The sequence below is a fragment of the Mchenga conophoros genome, linkage group LG8 (assembly GCF_057382185.1).
Source record: "Mchenga conophoros isolate Kocher_MC1m ecotype Shallow Benthic linkage group LG8, M_conophoros_male_GT1.1, whole genome shotgun sequence".
NCBI classification, from domain to species: Eukaryota; Metazoa; Chordata; class Actinopteri; order Cichliformes; family Cichlidae; genus Mchenga; species Mchenga conophoros.
In genome coordinates, this window is record NC_140533.1 from 24455385 (window position 1) to 24473843 (window position 18459).

At 41.5% G+C, this 18459-nt stretch overlaps 1 protein-coding gene across 12 annotated transcripts in view; it reads right to left on the reverse strand.

Annotated features, from left to right (window-relative positions):
• tanc2b (tetratricopeptide repeat, ankyrin repeat and coiled-coil containing 2b) overlaps positions 1–18459 on the reverse strand; it is a 171438-nt gene that overhangs the window by 4464 nt on the left and 148515 nt on the right. For 10 of the 12 annotated variants that reach the window (XM_085285134.1, XM_085285140.1, XM_085285137.1 and 7 more), the window contains 18 exons: positions 16626–16857; positions 14844–15013; positions 14426–14704; positions 13761–13928; positions 13123–13283; positions 12660–12768; positions 12422–12544; positions 11990–12226; positions 11699–11905; positions 9440–9533; positions 8145–8278; positions 7821–7944; positions 6997–7172; positions 6276–6408; positions 5383–5412; positions 4063–4154; positions 356–502; positions 94–194 (listed from right to left, as the gene is read on the reverse strand). In XM_085285134.1, coding sequence (XP_085141260.1) covers positions 94–194; positions 356–502; positions 4063–4154; positions 5383–5412; positions 6276–6408; positions 6997–7172; positions 7821–7944; positions 8145–8278; positions 9440–9533; positions 11699–11905; positions 11990–12226; positions 12422–12544; positions 12660–12768; positions 13123–13283; positions 13761–13928; positions 14426–14704; positions 14844–15013; positions 16626–16857 — 2717 coding nt within the window. The remainder of the gene's footprint in view (positions 1–93; positions 195–355; positions 503–4062; positions 4155–5382; positions 5413–6275; positions 6409–6996; positions 7173–7820; positions 7945–8144; positions 8279–9439; positions 9534–11698; positions 11906–11989; positions 12227–12421; positions 12545–12659; positions 12769–13122; positions 13284–13760; positions 13929–14425; positions 14705–14843; positions 15014–16625; positions 16858–18459) is intronic. The other 2 variants (XM_085285138.1, XM_085285136.1) reach the window with 1 other exon arrangement.

Consider the following 18459-nt stretch of genomic DNA (forward strand, 5'->3'; position numbering starts at 1 on the left):
ATAGAGATCCTTTAAAAAGGAAGACCACGGAGAAAGGGGTAAGGAAAAAGGAAAGCATTCTTCTGATCTGTACAAGGATAAAAATGAGTGTACCTGCTGCTACGCTTGGCGCGTGCCCTGGCGTAGTATGCCTCATAAGATTTTGGTTTCAGTTCGAGCGCTTTAGTAGCAAATTCCTCAGCCATCCCAAAGTCCTGGAGAGATTAAGCACAGGAGAAGAATAATGAACACTACAGAACAGTGAGAGAAATTGACATGTGGCCAATAGTATCATTAACCGTCAAAGGCTTTAGTAACATCCTTCAGTTTTAACAATTTAGTGTTTTTCACTGTTGCTGCTTTTCTGCTGACTTACGTTCATTTTCCTTCGACATCGGGACAGGTTGAGGAAGAGCGATACTTTGAGTTCCCTGAATGTCTTAAGGTCCTCGCTGAAGCCTTCGCGTGGAAACTTTTTGAGAGCGTACTGATAACGCTGTGCAGCCTCCTTCACCTTCCCCTTCTGTTGGACAAATACAAAAAGATACATCTGGCTTATCCTTCATTTATGATATATACAGTGGGGCAAAAAAGTATTTAGTCAGCCACCGATTGTGCAAGTTCCCCCACTTAAAATGATGACAGAGGTCAGTAATTTGCACCAGAGGTACACTTCAACTGTGAGAGACAGAATGTGAAAAAAAATCCATGAATTCACATGGTAGGATTTGTAAAGAATTTATTGGTAAATTAGGGTGGAAAATAAGTATTTGGTCACCTCAAACAAGGAAAATCTCTGGCTCTCACAGACCTGTAACGTCTTCTGTAAGACGCTTTTCTGTCCCCCACTCGTTACCTGTATGAATGGCACCTGTTTGAACTCATCATCTGTATAAAAGACACCTGTCCACAGCCTCAAACAGTCAGACTCCAAACTCCGCCATGACCAAGACCAAAGAGCTTTCGAAGGACACCAGGAAAAGTATTGTAGACCTGCACCAGACTGGCAAGAGTGAATCTACAATAGGCAAGCAGCTTGGTGTGAAAAAATCAACTGTGGGAGCAATCATCAGAAAATGGAAGACATACAAGACCACTGATAATCTCCCTCGATCTGGGGCTCCACGCAAGATCTCATCCCGTGGGGTCAGAATGATCATGAGAACGGTGGGCAAAGATCCCAGAACCACACGGGGGGACCTGGTGAATGACCTGCAGAGAGCTGGGACCAAAGTAACAAAGGTCACCATCAGTAACACACTACAACGGCAGGGAATCAAATCCCGCAGTGCCAGACGTGTTCCGCTGCTGAAGCCAGTGCATGTCCAGGCCCGTCTGAAGTTTGCCAGAGAGCACATGGATGATACAGCAGAGGATTGGGAGAATGTCATGTGGTCAGATGAAACCAAAGTAGAACTTTTTGGTATAAACTCAACTCGTCGTGTTTGGAGGAAGAAGAATACTGAGTTGCATCCCAAGAACACCATACCTACTGTGAAGCATGGGGGTGGAAACATCATGCTATGGGGCTGTTTTTCTGCCAAGGGGACAGGACGACTGATCCGTGTTAAGGACAGAATGAATGGGGCCATGTATCGTGAGATTTTGAGCCAAAACCTCCTTCCATCAGTGAGAACTTTGAAGATGAAACGAGGCTGGGTCTTCCAACATGACAATGATCCAAAACACACCGCCCGGGCAACAAAGGAGTGGCTCCGTAAGAAGCATTTGAAAGTCCTGGAGTGGCCTAGCCAGTCTCCAGACCTCAACCCCATAGAAAATCTGTGGCGGGAGTTGAAAGTCCGTGTTGCTCGGCGACAGCCCCAAAACATCACTGCTCTCGAGAAGATCTGCATGGATGAATGGGCCAAAATACCAGCTACTGTGTGTGCAAACCTGGTAAAGACCTATAGTAAACGTTTGACCTCTGTTATTGCCAACAAAGGTTATGTTACAAAGTATTGAGTTGTATTTTTGTTATTGACCAAATACTTATTTTCCACCCTGATTTATGAATAAATTCTTTACAAATCCTACCATGTGGATTCATGGATTTTTTTTTCACATTCTGTCTCTCACAGTTGAAGTGTACCTCTGGTGCAAATTACTGACCTCTGTCATCATTTTAAGTGGGGGAACTTGCACAATCGGTGGCTGACTAAATACTTTTTTGCCCCACTGTATACACACACACACACACATACACACATATATATTAGGGGTGGGGGAAAAAAATCGATACTGTGTAGTATCGTGATATTTTGTTTGCTAATAATGTATCGATACAGGGACAGCAGAAATCGATATTTTGTTACAAAAAAAGTTTTTGTGGACTGGAACTGACTTCAGAGCATGTTGATCCTTTTTCTGAGCAAGAATCCTGACATTCCTTCACTGTCCAAATGTGTTTAACTTGTTTTTTGGCAGCAATAAACATTACAGTTTACTTATTTTAATTTAAGACATGTTTTATTTTAATTAAGTTTAAAACTTTTTTATTTAATGTAAAATTATATTTTGTTTTAATTTACTTTCAAGTTCACTAATTAACCTACCAAGCATGTATTTGGACTGTGCAAAGAAGTACCCACACAGGATAACATGAAAACTTCATATTCTTCAGATATTTGATGTTTCAGCTGGTAACCATTTATTTTCCACCCAATACATGATTACAATCAGTTATTTTGAATCAGGAACTTTCTTGTACGGAGCCAGCTGGACTAATCACTGCACCCAAATTCCAAAATCATTTTTTCCAAGTACTGTTGCAGTGCTATTCATCCATCTGGATGGTTTTGTTGTGAATTGCCAAGTTTTGTAGAATAGACAGAATAGAAGATTTCTACCTTCTTAAAATACATTTAGTTTCTTTCCAGAAACCAAACAACAAATAAATAAATTGCACCAAGTCAAATCGTCTAATACATTTTGGTGTAAGCTGTTTTATGTAGGAGCCATTTTCTTTTTAATAAACTACAATGACCAGCCAGAAGAAGCATGCAGCTAGCCGGCATTACAGTCAAGCATCTGAGCGGTTTCCCCAAACAAAACTGCTCTCGATTTATTTTGAGAAACTGATTTCTGGAAAGAGACATTTCTGCTAAGTTATTTTTTTAGCATTGTTTCCACTTTTAGCACCGTAAGCTGGGTCCTCTTTAATTCCATTTATTTTAAGTGAAAGAAAAGATCATTACAGCAAATAGCCAATGCAAATTTTCCCCGACATGATCAGGAGTTGAAGAACCATAAAGAGCACGTAGGCACTTCATCTTCTATTCTAAACCAGATATTATGATGTCATCATTTTTCCCAACCACCTAAAAAGAGGTTTAAAATGCCCACTTGTAACACCTTATAAGAACATAGTGTGATTTTAATTTCCCAATGATATGTATTTTATATCCACAAAACTTATGCCCAATATATTTTTGCACCATAATATTCTCTAGCGACTACATCACAGGCTAAAATAGTCCATTTGTACCGTTTAAGCACCTATAACACATTAGAAAATACTGGTGGGCTACCCCTCACCCTCCAAGCAGATGGATCTATGATATTAATTTGAAAATCCAAGATGGCGTCTTTCTCAAGTTATCGCGTTCACAGTATTTTCAGAAAACTCTGTGACCTTGACACTCAAGTCAAGGTCACAGACAGTCAAACACACCTATGATGTTTGAGAAGATGTATCTATAGTATTCCTTTGAAACTCCTACGTCATTTCATTCTCGTGTTCACAAAGATGGGGGATAGGCATGTACTAGCTTCCAAAATTGGGCAACGTGCACCAAAACAATCTAGATGGATAAATTGCAAAATATCTAATTAGCCATATAAATTCATTTGTGGACAAACACTACTGAGATCTTATTTAAATAATGTCTTTGGCTTTATGAATATTCTAATATGGATATGATTTATAGCCAGATATGCGACACAAAGATCAGAATTTTTCAATGGGAGTTTATGACTTTACCAAAAAGGCATCTTTAAACTTGCATATAAAGGATATCCATAACCCATCTTTCATTCACAGTATGAAATCTGAGCTGCTGAGTGCACAGCCTGTTCTCTGACCTTGTAGAAACTGTCTCCTTCCTCGATGAGTTTGCTGAGTAAGATGTTCATGATGTCGGGTTTGGAGGTGGCCATAGCCCACGTGGCTGGACCTGTGTGACAAAGGGGGGAGCAGATGAAAGAAAGACACGCAGTAATAAGCAGAGAGAAGGAGCAGGAGGAGAAAGAGGAGAGGAGCGACTGGGAGTCACAGTACACACAACAATAATAACAGGAATGAGGACAACAGTCAAAATGGAGGAATGGAAGAGAAAAGACAGGCAATCCACTGCAGAGGAAAGATTACGAAAAAATAAATAAAAAACTATCCTGACACCTCGAGAGCACTGTCACCATCGTGACATCATGCCTGGGTCAAATGCCATTTGCCAATAATTTTTTAAAAGTGCTTATTTGTCGTACAAAAATTAGCATTGTCATTGTTGTGAAAAGTGGCTTTTTATTTTGTTTTTTTAACAATTAATTATATAATATCTGCAAATATGTTTTGGCCCAGGCAACCTAGTGTAGATGTGTATACAGAGAAATTAAATCAAAGCATACTGTCATGACTTTCTACTAATACACAGTTTCTGTCTTGTTAAGAAGTGCAGGTGTACAGTAATTCACAGACGTGATTAAAAAGCAAGAAAATCAAACGGGGAAAAAAAAAACTAACAGGGGAAAAAAATGATTGAGAAATCAAACACAATCCCTTGACTGAAACGGTCTTTGTTGTATCTGCGCAACAGCAATCCTTGACACATGTGCACACACCACAGAGATGAAAAGGAGGAGGATTTAGCACAAGGAGACAGAGGGGCAGTTACGGGAAAAACAAAAGAGGCAAGCAGGAGGGATAAAACGGGGCTCTGCAGGCGTGAGCTGTCCCCTGAACTGGTGGTGAGGGTGGGAATGCTGCTGCCTGGCCTAGCTGACACTGACAAAACGTCTGGAGGATGGTTTATCACTGCAGTCTGTGGTGGCGGTGGCACAGAGGTATTACAAATACATGCAGTGACGCTAAATCACTACCACGCAAGAGTTACTGTGGGCTTCCGTCATGCATCTGTGGGATGGAGGGTCAACACCTTGATACGACGTCACAGGCTGGAGGCTGGGCATGCTGTCATTAACCAACGTTAGCATCTACCTCTAGGCAATCCCGACTGCGTCTCTGTCAGTGCTAATACCTTTGCATGTTATTATTTGTCAGTTTGGGAAGGTTTTTGGTAGCTAAGCTCGCCTGCCGACACTTAGGACGACACAGACAACACAGAGAGAGGAGATAGAGCTGTCAAAATGCCTGGTAGGGTGAGAAGTCGACAGCCTTGGCTTTACCTCGGGGCCGACTGGGCAGCGTCTGACATCCTGGGGCCGGAGAGAGAGGCGGGGGGATAGGAGTAAGAGGGGAAGAGGAGGGAGGTCATGAGCAAGGGATGGAGTGTAAGTAGGAAGGGGAGGGCAGGATTGCAGGGAAACAGGGGTGTGGGAGTGCGTAGGAATGAGAGGAAAGAAAGAGATAGAAACAGCAGGAGGGTGAAAGAGAAGAGAGGTGATGATGGTGGAGGAGGAAGAGAAGTGAGAAAAGGAATACAAGCAGCAGTGAGAAGCGGAGATAAGTGCCTCAGCAAAAAGATACAAAAGAAAAAAACAAAAAGAAACCACCACAAGCGCTAATAACAACCTGTCTCTGAGCAACCGCAGAGGAATCGAGAGAGGGGACGTGATTGTGAGAGAAACAGGGAGATAGCGTGAGCGATAGAGACAAACAGAGGCGCTGAGAGAACATGACAGAGAGAGAGAAAGCAAAACAACACAACAGCAACAGTAGTACAATAAAAAGAAACACATCAGAGCCATAAATAGCTGTGGAGAAGCAGCACCAGGGGGGTGGGATGGCATACAGTAGCAGGAAGTTGTTTATGCTACATGGAGACACAAACCTGAATCCATGGCTTATTACACTGGAGTACTACAGTGCTCTATAATGACCAGCAGGAAGTGTGTACACAATCATCTTGTGAATTCTCCTTTTATAGTCTTTCATGCAGCTCATGCTTAAACGCCGATGCATGACCTTTTCAGCCAAAATACAATCTCCAATTGTATCTTATTTCACAGCAGGCAAATAATGCTGTTATGTGGTGCTACAGAACAAAGGTGCTGCACTTAAGAGTCCCTCGTCTGTTTGCTAAATAATAGGTTCTTTAATTCTGTCAACTTGCTCTTACCTATCTTGGCTCCTTTCTTTAGCAGGGCGACTACCACGGACGTGTTTCTGCAGCCCACTGCTCTGTCCAGAGGACGCATCCCGCTGTAGTCTACGTGCTCTATCATGGCCCCATGGTCCACCAAGAACTGGACCTGGAGAGACAAAGAAAATGGAATGAATGAGCGAAAAAGAGAAGGACAGAGAGACATATCATCCAGGATTCCAAAGCCTCTCTTGTACATTATGCCAACAAAGGAACAGTGATGAACCAGCAACGGGGGCCATGGTTGGCCAAGGAGTCTCTGATGCACGTGAGAAGTGAAGGCTGGTGTGGTCTGATCCAGCAAGACGAGTTACTGTAGGTCAAATTGCTGATAGTTATTATTATTATTATTATGTATGACCATTTGGGAGGTCTTTATCAGTAAAGGTAATGTTGTAGAACTTGTGAAAATATACTTAAAAGTCAAAATTTGGTGCTTTCCTTAAAATGTTTGAAATATGCCCAGTGAGGCCGGATTAGGGTCTTTGCCAGGCCCATTCTGGCCCCTTGGCCTTATGTTTGACACCTCTGTCTATAAAAAAGAAATCATACTACTCTATAGCTTACCATAGAAATAGCTAAGCTAGTTACAAATTTGCTAAATCAATGTCAGCAATATAAAAACCTGCTCAGACACATACGAGCTACGTATGGGTGTCGTATATGCATTCCTTTGGTTTCCACATTAGCTACATACCACTTCAGAGTCACCGTAGAAGGCAGCCAGGTCGAGGGGCGTGCGTCCGTTCTTGTCCGCGTGGTCAGTGGCGGCTCCGCTCTCCACCAGGCAGCGGACAACAGGTAAATGGCCTTTCAGACACGCCCAGCTCAGAGCAGTTAGACCCTCCTTATCCATCAATGACAGGGAGGCTCCTGGGACGGGAAACAATACAAGGAACAGTGAGACGCAGCCAAGCGTATTTTTGTACTCCATCTCAGAGTAATCTCCATCTGTGGTTGGCTGGTTTGTATTTGTGCGTCTCTGTTTTTTTAATAACTAACTGCTGTATTACTTTTGATTGATTTTGTAAATTTGCCATTGATTTCATTTGGATCCAATTACAGTAAACATAATTTGAAAACCGTAATTAGGTTCAGTTTTATTAGTGCAGTCAGTATTCTTGTGTTGTAATCTCAAATCAATTTGAGGCAAATATATTTGCTTTAAATCTTTTCCATTTTAAGGGGATTTTCTTTTATCCTTCGCTGGCTCCTGTGACCTGTCAAATCTGATTCTCCTGCCATCCATCATGTCTGACTTTGATATACAACTTTGTGTTTGCACCCAGTCCAAATACAGAAACATTTAGCAGTGCTAGCATGACCATCAGGCAAATACCGACACATATTTCTTCCCTTCACTATTTGAGTTCAGAAGATCTGTTGAGAGATGTGCACAAACACTTCCCAACAACAATTACAATGTTGTATCGGTTTCCTGCTGTGACAGAAGTATTTTTTTAGCTAAATACATTGACCTGACTGAGTTTCAATTTGCTTTCAAGTTCTTTTTTTATTCACCTTGAGCTAGTAAAAACTCAACAGTTCCCAGGTGTCCTTCTGAGGCGGCCATCATCAGAGGCGTACGACCCTGCTTGTCAGCCAGGTTCACATCTGCTCCATGTGTAAGTAAAAGGTCCACAATCTGCAACACCCAATGCAACACGAAAACTGCAGCTAGAAATTCATTTTTAAAACTATTACTCTGACAGTTAGATTAGGCAACAGCAGGGAAAATTAAGCTTTTCCCAAAGCCTAATGAGATGCATCCAAATTTTTCATTTTTTTGCAAGTTTTCAAAGCAAAATATATTCATTTAGCAAATAGGATCAGGTGGCCACTGACCTGCCAGTGTCCCTGCCGAACGGCGCTGAACAGTGGGACGATGCCTCGCCTGTTGGGCTGAGCCACAGCTGCACCCTGCTCCAGTAACAGACGGCAAACCTCCAGCTTCCCACGACCAGAGGCTGCAGTTAGAGCTGAATGCACAGATACACAACCGTGTGATGTTATGGCTAGTTAGGAGCACAAAATTAGCATATTATCATCTGCTCATTTCCAACTCCATACTTTTTTGCATAATTGCATATCTTCGTTTTTTAGTAAGTCAAAAGAATCCTTATTAATCTCATGCTGGGACTTGAGCCCCTAATTCATCCTCTGTCTGAAGTAAGCCATTTGAACGCCTTTCCCTTTCACTTTATTCTAATTTGAATAACAGACTTGAGAGACTGCTGAGCCCGATGACCATATTAAGGATATCCTCTCTCTGTGAGAAAGAGAGTTTAGACCAGTATGAAGCTCGAGCTTTAGGTTCATAGAGATTACACTTACACATACTGACTTGATTATTGCTTTAATGTACATAAGACGCAGGTACTTTAAGTGACGAGGAGAGGAGAGATGTAATTGAAATCATTTCAGCAGACTGAATCAGAGCGGCAGCAGACCTGGTAGTGTGAGCCCAGCTTCAACCTACTTGTTCTTTGCTGGAGAAACATTTAGGTATATCATAAACTCTAAGTGTCAATATGCATAGTCTCCCTCAGGCTGTTAACATACTTCCACTTGACCTATCTAGTAACACTGGGATTGGAAATCATGTGCCAGAACAGCTGTTACCCTTTTGAACCCTTATAAACAATGAAAGCAGAGCTGAATGACTCCCCCTCTTCAACAGTGAGAAGACAGTCGTTCCAAAACTGTAGCAGGGGCACTAAAGATTGCAATGAGGTTTTATAGCTCTAGGTTATAATGATACATTACATTTCTCAACATCCTGCAATCAGACTAGTCATTTCTAAGCACCCTAGAGCTCAGTCAAAGCCCCCCTCCTCTCCCCTGTGTGGGCCCAGCCCTGTCTATGCTCCAATGACACCACTGCACTGTCATCAGCGTCTGACGCAGCAGCAGCCAGCAGCAGACACACAAGAAACATCTCCCACATCCGCACTGCAGCGCTCTGCCTCGCAGTGAAAAACCCTCTCACAGAAACTCCATCAGTCTGAACTTTATGGGGAAAAAACGATGATACATCTTTGCATTTGCACAGGGGATTTAACATGAGCATTCACAGTCATCTGTTATTCTGAACTGGTGGTTTTAGATGCATAATGCTCAGTTACAGTATGGATTCCCACCTGTCTCTCCCCACAGAGTGTCAAAGTTATTGATCTGAGCCCGCTCCACCTCCTCTTCATCTTTCTCTGGCAGGTCCAGCAGGTAAGACACGATCTGATGGGGAATAAGATTCAAGATGGCACTGATTAATGTCCAAGTTTCCTCTTACAGAGCGAAATCTACTACCCTTTAAATCTGTTGTAATCTGATCTGAGAGACCGGATTGTACACAAGTCATCAGCAACAGTGCTGACAACCAGATCTCTGCCAGTCAACTGCAGAATATATTTATATTACAGTGAGCTGACATTAGGAATCGCATTACATTTACCATCCAGCTTAACTTCATATAATTCATATATTTAAAAATGTCCAAAGTGCTTTTTCTCCAAACCCTACAGCAGGTACGTGTGATTAACAGCTGGTAGTTACACACAAACATACCAGATAGGCCAATTATCAGCAATCATCACGCCCATGTTTCAGTGACACATTGTGTAACCTATTGTATGTTTATCCAATTATCCAGTTTTAAATATGAAAACTGTTCTGCTGATTAAATAGGCACATTTGGACAGTTGAGTATTCAGAGCATCATTTTCTTGTCCCTCTTAAAAAGACCAAAAGCCTCTTTATTCTGAATCTAATTAAGTTCTCAGAAATGAACCGCATTTCAGTTCTCATACAGCGGTCTGTACTACTCCCCTCCCAAAACAGAAAGAAGTGGAAGACATCGCTGCATAACTGAGCGAGAGGATAGGAACATCACAATCTGAGAAATAAACTCCTAACAGGCCTCAGCTGGCAGCTTGATTAACTTTGTGGTGGTTTGGGAAGGGAGTAGCACATCCTATTGTGTGAAAACAAAGTCCCAGAAGAAAATTATTCCTAAGGGGACAGCAAACCTATAAAAACTGAACTTGTACTCTGAAATCTGAATTTTGAGCTGAGCTAACATGATCAGCTGGAATTTTAACACCATAAAACTGTCAATGGGGTTGAAAAACAAACAAAAAACAGGAGTGATGTTTGAAAAAGTATATCTGTGGCTAGTGTATCAAAAAGCAAATGAATGAATGAATGAATGAATAGCAATGAGTGACTGCATTGTTCACCATTTACAACATTTCTGATTAATATAATGCTAATAGCCTTACTTTAAAAAATAGTGGCATTTCTAAGTGACTTCAAATGTGTAAAAGTTAATGTAACCTTCCTTTTCTTCCCCCAACAAGTGATGACTACAGAGAGCATCTTTAACAGATGGCTTACACAGCAGAACAAGCCTCAATGAGAAATTCTATAGTTATTGCTTCTTTTACAGGGTTACTAAATCTGATTTACCACCACCATTGGTGTGAATGCTGTACATGAAGCCACAAAAATGGTGCAATAACAAGTACTTCTAGCATTTTATGTCACTTTTTTTTTATTACAACTTAATACAGAGACTCAACAAAATGAAAATAGTCAATAATAGAAATAAGCTCAAAGGAACTGAACAGCAGTGGTATTCAATTAAAATTTAAGGCGGTCCAGTTAGGCTCCAGAACATCAAAGTTCCATATGCATTATAATTTAATGCAGCAGGCTAAAAGTTTGATCAGTGTCTGTATATAGTCAACAACTGACTGTCAAGTATAACTTATTAAAAGTGTTTCAAAGATATTTATTATTACATTTCACAATGTCCTGGAGGACACTCTGATAATAAAATAATAAAAATGTGTTAACGCTTGTTTTCAAAAATGGAAAAAAAATAAATAAATACAAATAAAGTACTTAATTAAAGAAGTTAAATAACAAAAACATGTAGTTTGAGATTCCTGTTTTCCTTAAGTACGATTCTCATGTAAACCATCTCAGCTTTAAGCCTTTCCCTCTGTTTGTTTCCCTGATTTATGCATGGTTTAGACTTATGCAGGAAACCTACACTGTAACTTCCAACATAACGAAACCTTTTAACCGCAACTTTCCACGTAACCTGGCGTACACATACCGAGACATGTAACCACATGTCGGGTCAATGCAGTCCGCAACAACTTGAATAGCATGGAAGGTTGCAGCATTGGGTTCAGAAGGGTTACATTCAGTTACATCATGAGTTAGGACGTAGATTTCCTGCAGAAATCTAAATCATGCATTGATTGCAAGTCTAAATCTGTCTGTAGGTGACTAGGCTTGAGTACCCAGGTTTTAATCATCACGTTAAGATTTGAAGAACCATTTATGTGGCATAATAACCCAAATTCGTCCCCATTCATGTGTCCCTGCTGTACCTCTGTGTATCCCATACTGGCTGCAGCGATAAGAGCCTGCTGGACTGCGTGACTCTTGGTGAAGGTCGACTGTTGTTGAGTCTGCGGTGACTGCTGTTGCGACCCCATACTCCAGTCACACTGGATAAGATATTTCACAACCTCCATGTGGCCCCTGAGGGCTGCGTGAACCAGCGCGCACTGACCATTCTTATCCAAGTGGTCCACCTGGTAGCAGGATATAGATTTGATCAAAAACATGTTACATGGAAATCAGGCCAGTTTTTCCCCTTGCCATTTCCGTTCACAAACCTTCGCTCTCCTGCGGCAGAGTGCAGTCACAATTGTCATATGCCCGCCAGCAGCAGCGTAGCCCAGCGGCGTGAGGCCGCTTTCAGACTGTGCATCAACAGAAGCGCCAAACTCAAGCAGCAAAGCCACCATGTCCATGTAGCCCAAATGGGAGTGGACACAGAGGATGGGGGCGTTGTTCAGCACCTCTGTACGGTAGTTCACATTGGCGCCGCCCAACATCAGCAGCCGGCTCACCTAAACAAATGGATTAAAGACAAAAATAAAGAAATATGAGGAAAAGCTACCACTGCAAACTATGACTTTGGGTATTCAAACCATCTCAGTCCAGAGAGAGGCAGATCTCTTTGAAGCATAGTCAGAGAAGTTTTCATTTTTTAGTATCCAGAGTGTTTTTGAATATCCTCCTCTCAGCCGTGCTAGCACCTGTACCTTGATGTTTGGAGTGTAGAGGTTTCGGAGTGAAGAAAGAGCAGCTGAGAGACCCTCTGTGCTGTAGGATACCCACAGGCCTTGCAAGATGGATGAGGAAACTCCGACTTTCTTGCTGAGACCCTTGAAAAGAGAGAGACAGTGTGTAAATATTCATTACTGCAGAGCTAGACCACAGCTGCGTGGGGGCGTGTATGTGTGTATCTATAGACGAGTGTGAGGACAAACAACAGTATACCTTGAAGATATGTGCTTTGAGGATGTGATGGCCCAGCTCAATCGTCTGCTGCCTGTTCAGCTTGTTCTCCAGCCGAGAGAACCAGAAGGCCAGAAGGGTGTGCCCACTCCTGTGGAGACAGAAAAACACTTTCAATACTTGAGACTGAGTCATCAGGTCATAACATTTTGTTATCTGTGGAGTTTTAATTATAATGCAGGAAAATAAAGTGTAAACAGAGACGTTTGCATTTAAAGATTCTGATTATGTGACACTATAGATGCAATTTTAAATATAATGAGAATACTGCCTGTGAATTCTTCACAGCTTTCTCCCCAAAAATCCAATAAGCTGTTCACATGTTCCCCAAAATCCGGTTAATAAACCTCTGTTTTATTATGATTTTATTAAACCTTCTTACGATCATCTTCAGCAATCATGATGGGGAGAGTCTCTTTTCTCATGTCTGCCTGCCCCTTCTCACCTAGGGTCGCACAGGAATTTTGTTTTTTCCCCTTCTTCTCTCCAGATCAGCCACTCTCTGAAGGAGGGGTGAACAAACATCCTGGTGCCATCCCTCCTCTTCACAAGGAAGACCGACAAGTTATCTACACGCTGCTGGAAATCCTCCCAGTCCAGGGTGCCCTGTCACCACAAACATGGTCTCAATGTTAAAGATCGGAGATCAAAAGCATGCGTTTATCAACAGTTATGTCCTGAAGGATTTGCTGCCTAGATGACGTCGATATCAGTCAGGGAAGCAAACAATACTGCACAAATACCACCACAAATATGAGTAATAAGAGGATGATGTTTTAATGTTTAAAGACATGAAAATCTTCCTTCTATAATAGTATTTCAGCAATTTTGAAGTTTTTCAATATATTTGTATATTGAAACCCATTAAAGAAAACTGGTTATTTTCTGTCTACCCCTACTCAGAAGCCAGCAGTGTTTAATTAATCATCAACAATAAAAAGCATCAAAGCTGAATTTTATTTCCTCCTTGCCCCTTAACAGGATGTCTAGTTTTAATATCAACAAGAACCCCGTTTTCTTCCACTGACGGCCTCACTAGAAGGTCCAAAGGTCTGAGGTGTTGTGTGTTTTGGAATAGCTTACCTGCAGCGAACCAGCGTTAATGGCCTGATATATCTGCTCATCATTCAGCGGGTGGAGCGAGGCCACAGCCACGTTGAGCAGGGGAAGCGCCCGTTCAAACGATGACTGTGTGGGGAAGCGCATGTTGCACTGCAGCAGGTATACCTCAGCCAGGTTGACTGGAACCACCTGAGGAAGGAAGGATGGAAGAGATTTGTAATGCTGATTTCCTCTGGATATAACCCTACACCACATGAATAATGGATCATGTTTGTACAGCCCATCTTCAACTATTCCACTTTCTCTTCCTTAGAGAGAAGAATGTGGATTTATCAGATGTCATTTTTTAATGTTTTTTTTAAGAAATAAAGTTTGGAAGCCTGTCTGAATACATGAAATTAAATGAATCTGGGGCCGTGAGATAAAATATTTCATAATGAAATACTACAACAAAACATTTCAAATGCATAATTTATGAAAGATTGTTTTTGACAGTCTGAATACAACACGAGTTATTTGAAAGTACTTCTACACAATGCATGTCAGAGTGCAGGTAAACAAAAACAGCTCTCCAGCAGTGCATCTGCAAATAATAAGTGACGTGCATGCACAGACTTCATTAATTCTGAGGTCAGTGTCGGGTTAGGTATATTAGCATAAGTGTCAAAGCCATAACAAATTTATACCTTATAGCTGGAGCTTTTGAGGACAAGGTAGCCCTTCTCAATGAGGTCAAAGGTGAGTTTGAGGTACAGGTAGGATCCCTGGCTCAGGGCCTTGAGGTGGGTGCTGAGCTTGCCGAAGGTGGTGTTGTCCATCTTGCCATTGAGCGAGATGTTGTTCTGGATCTCCGGGCTGCTGTGGATGCGGTGCAGGATGTAGCCCTGCAGGTCCTGGTCTATGGCATCATTCTCCTCCAGGCTGTCCAGAGAGATTCGGTGAAAAGGCAGCGCGTTGGTGATCTCCTGGAGAGTCAGAATGATTTCAGTTAGGAAGTCATTTTTCATGACGTTGGTAGAACGATACTGTTAAACTGTAGATACTCACAAGTACAGGAACTCATATAGAGGTCAAAAATAAATAATAAGATGGTATGACTTCTACCTGTAGCGTGGTCCTGACTGTGACCACCAGTTTGAGCCAGGGAGGGAACTTATTGATGGTTTTGGTGAGGAAGGAGACAATGGTGTCTCCATAGTCTGGTTTGTGGAACTCAGCCTCGTTGAGGCCGTCAATGAGGATAATGAGATCCTCCTCAGAGTTAATCTTCCTCTCTGAAAAACACGGGGTGAAGGTTAGAGGAAGTTCAGGCAGGCCATGAAGTCAAGCTCAGCCCCAATTGCTGCAATCGAGTCCACATCACCTTATGGCGCAGCTAAAAAGCATGCTGCTTTAACCTGCCTACAGCTGCTGCTCCCTGTGCAAGCCACTTTGCAAACCTCCTCCACCCCAGTTTCTCCTTTCATCTGTGTCTTGCTGCTGTTCTCCTCAGCCCTGGCTTTCCATGTATGTATGAGGAAGTTTAACAGAGGTCCCAGAACAGAACCATTCTGCCAAAATATTCATTACTAAAGAAGGAAATGTAATTTTTTCTAGACTACAGTTGTCCTGACTGAAATATCTTCCCGAGCCCACAACACAACTGAAGATCAAGCACTGAGAAAGAAATTTGATATGGTAATAATTATACTGTGAGTACTTTGAGTATAAGGAAATTAATATTGAACCAATGTCAAGTCAGGGAATAAATTAGACTGTGAAAGGGCACAAAGTTTGAATTGTGAGAAAAATACTTTTAACTTGTTAAAAATTACAGCTCAATATGTAAATTATCAACACATTTAGACCTACAGAGAAAATTAAGTGAAAACATGTAATAAAAAGATGAACCTTTTTATGTATTATAAACAGCTCAGGACCTCAAACAGCTGAAGTGAAACTACTAATGTCTGAAAGGGAAAGATGGAGCTTACAGACATCTCAAATGTAGCTGCTCTAAACCTTAACAATATAATGTTGTCAAACACATAGAGCAGATCAAGTGCAATATGCATGTTTTCTCTGAATTGTAATGGTTACTATTTTAAACCACCTATCCCAGCCTTTCTTTAATCTGTCCTACCTTAAAGGCCCTGTCAAACCTGCCAGTTGTACTCCACTTGCCCAGTTTCCTAAAAAAAATTGTTCATAGCATGCCAAGATAAGACATTTTTTTCCTGTTAATAGGTCTTTATGAATCACCTTGGTGGTGCAAAAATACTATTTCATGCCTGTCAAACTGTTATATTTGGCATTTTTCATAGATTCAACTAAAAAAACAGAGGAAAATCAGGTTTTTTGTGATAGGCAACAAAGTGCCTAAAGATACAATTTAAAAAATTTTCTTTGCTAAGCTGTCTGTTTACTGCCTATTTCCTTTGAGTTTGGTGCCCTTTTAATGCTTGATTTATAGGTCAGGGTTAAGTGGCTTAAAAATAAACATTGATCTGAAAATGATTCATGTACAAGGACTGGACTGAAAATGAATAAAAGCAGCCAATGTCCAAAGAACATTTTTGAAATACCATCAAAAAACCTGGAGAACTATTGCTCAAGATCATTTTTAAAATTAACTGGCTAACTGGAAGTAAAATATAAAGAAAGACATACTCAATTTCAACCACCTGTCCACTACTTTTACTTAATACTACACTTAAAGCTATTTATTACGTTTAGTGACAATTTTTTGCAATTTCAAACTGGTAGCTATAGTTTAAGTTAATAATCTTCCAGTGTTTTCCTTTTTTTTTTCAGAATTATATTTTTCCCTCTTCTCCCTAGGTTAGTTGAGCTAATCTGTCCACATATGCAGAAATACTTGAGAAATACAAACTCTAAATGCTTCACCTTTGTAAAGTGCATCCAAAGGCTCTAGGACCCCTCTCCTAAAGGAGGCCAGGGGGTCCTGGACGCAGGACCGCAGACTCAAGATGCTCTGCAGGTGTGGCTCCCTCAGCAGCTGCTCCCTATAGGCGACTAGGTGCGGTGAGCGGCACAGGAGAGCCGCAACATTGTGCACAAATTCTGGCACCAGGCAGGTGTAGGCGTTATCTGCCTGGCAGTAGTGGTACGCCACCACCTGGGGGCGACAGAGAGTTGGGAGAAGATTGCAAGCCAGGTCATTTGGAGAATTGTAAAGGTGAACACTCCCCATTTCCCTCTGGTACTCCCAACCTTGAGCAACCTTTGGATATTGCAAACTCAAGATCGGTGTCAAGGAGCACTTGGGGACACATGACACACTTTTAGAAATAACACTTTTTTCAGGGCTCCGTCAGTGCAAAGCCAGCTTTCCCGGTGTACAACAGCTACAACTCATTTGGGATTGAGTCAACTTCATGGTGGATGATTGCAGCATAATGAAACATAATACTGCTCGTTTCGCTGTATGGTTTTAGCTATTAATAATTCATCGCTTCCGGCTGCCAAAAGAGACTGACTCTGAGTTAGTTCATGCATGCTCATGTGTGAGAAGACTGTTGTACGAAGGAGTCAAGTGTTAAACTGTCATAATTCACAGCTACGTACTTGAAACATGTTCAGATTAACTGATTAAGCAAATATAAGAATGAGTTTTAAAAGAAGAAAGTTATTTTTGCACAGGCACATGGTGAGATGGAAAATAGCAGAGGGCAGGTGAATTTTCTGAGAGGTTAGCCGGCTAAACAATAGCAGCAGGTGTGACCGAGCACTCCAGGGGACTAAGAGATCACAAAGAGCTTGAACTTTCAGAAGCGGTGGCAACGATCAGAGGGCAGTGAGAAAAAAGGAAGGGGGTAAAAAAAAGAAGACTAATCAAAATGGAATGCTAATTTTTGGTCACAGTGGAATAAAGGGCTTTAAAACAAAAGGGGTGAAAAAGGGAGTGAGCTCAATTATTAATTCACAGAGTTAACACGATCTAATAGCCTGGCTGGGAAATGGCTTTCTGCAGGTATAAATATTTCATAAGGCTCCCTGGCAAAGTTGTTTTTTCTTTTTTAAACACATCTGCATAATGCATCAGGCTGGGACTGGGGATGCAGATGGCTACGCAGCAGGGGAAGGAGGGGGTACTGAGGTGCAACAGCAGACAGGAAGAAGAGCAGGAAAGAGAGCCGGCTTCACACATCACAAAGGGTTTACATCGCGGGCAGGTTAGAGGAAGTTAATGCTCAACATTTAAAAGCATTTACCACAACAAAGAGCCACACACGTAATTTGGAACGTTTCAAAAGGGCAAAGGCAAAGTCGCAGCTTATCTCCAGCACCTGTTTTTGAATTCTACCACCTCAGGACTAAGCCCCTTGTGAGTGCCTGCTGGTAGCAAGAAACTTTCTTTCAAAAGCTTGAAACTGCATAATTTCTGACAGAACATGAGCCATCTCTGCGCATGTACTTGGTAAAGGTATTTTCAAAAGAGCATGTCACTGGCTATCCTACTAACAATGTGAATTTAAGACATGAAAAGACAATTATCTTATCAAATCAAGGAAATTTCAAGGCTAACCTTAAATCTAAGATGACCATTTAGATGATTGAATAGAAATTTTTTCCCCTCGGTAGTCAGATACGCTTTGCAAAATCCAAAACAATACAGAGGCATGCAAATTCTCTTGACACAATATTTGGCAACTGATTTTGCTGTGAAAATAAAAGTCGGGGGATATGGAAGTGCCAGGAGGTAGAAATACACATGAGT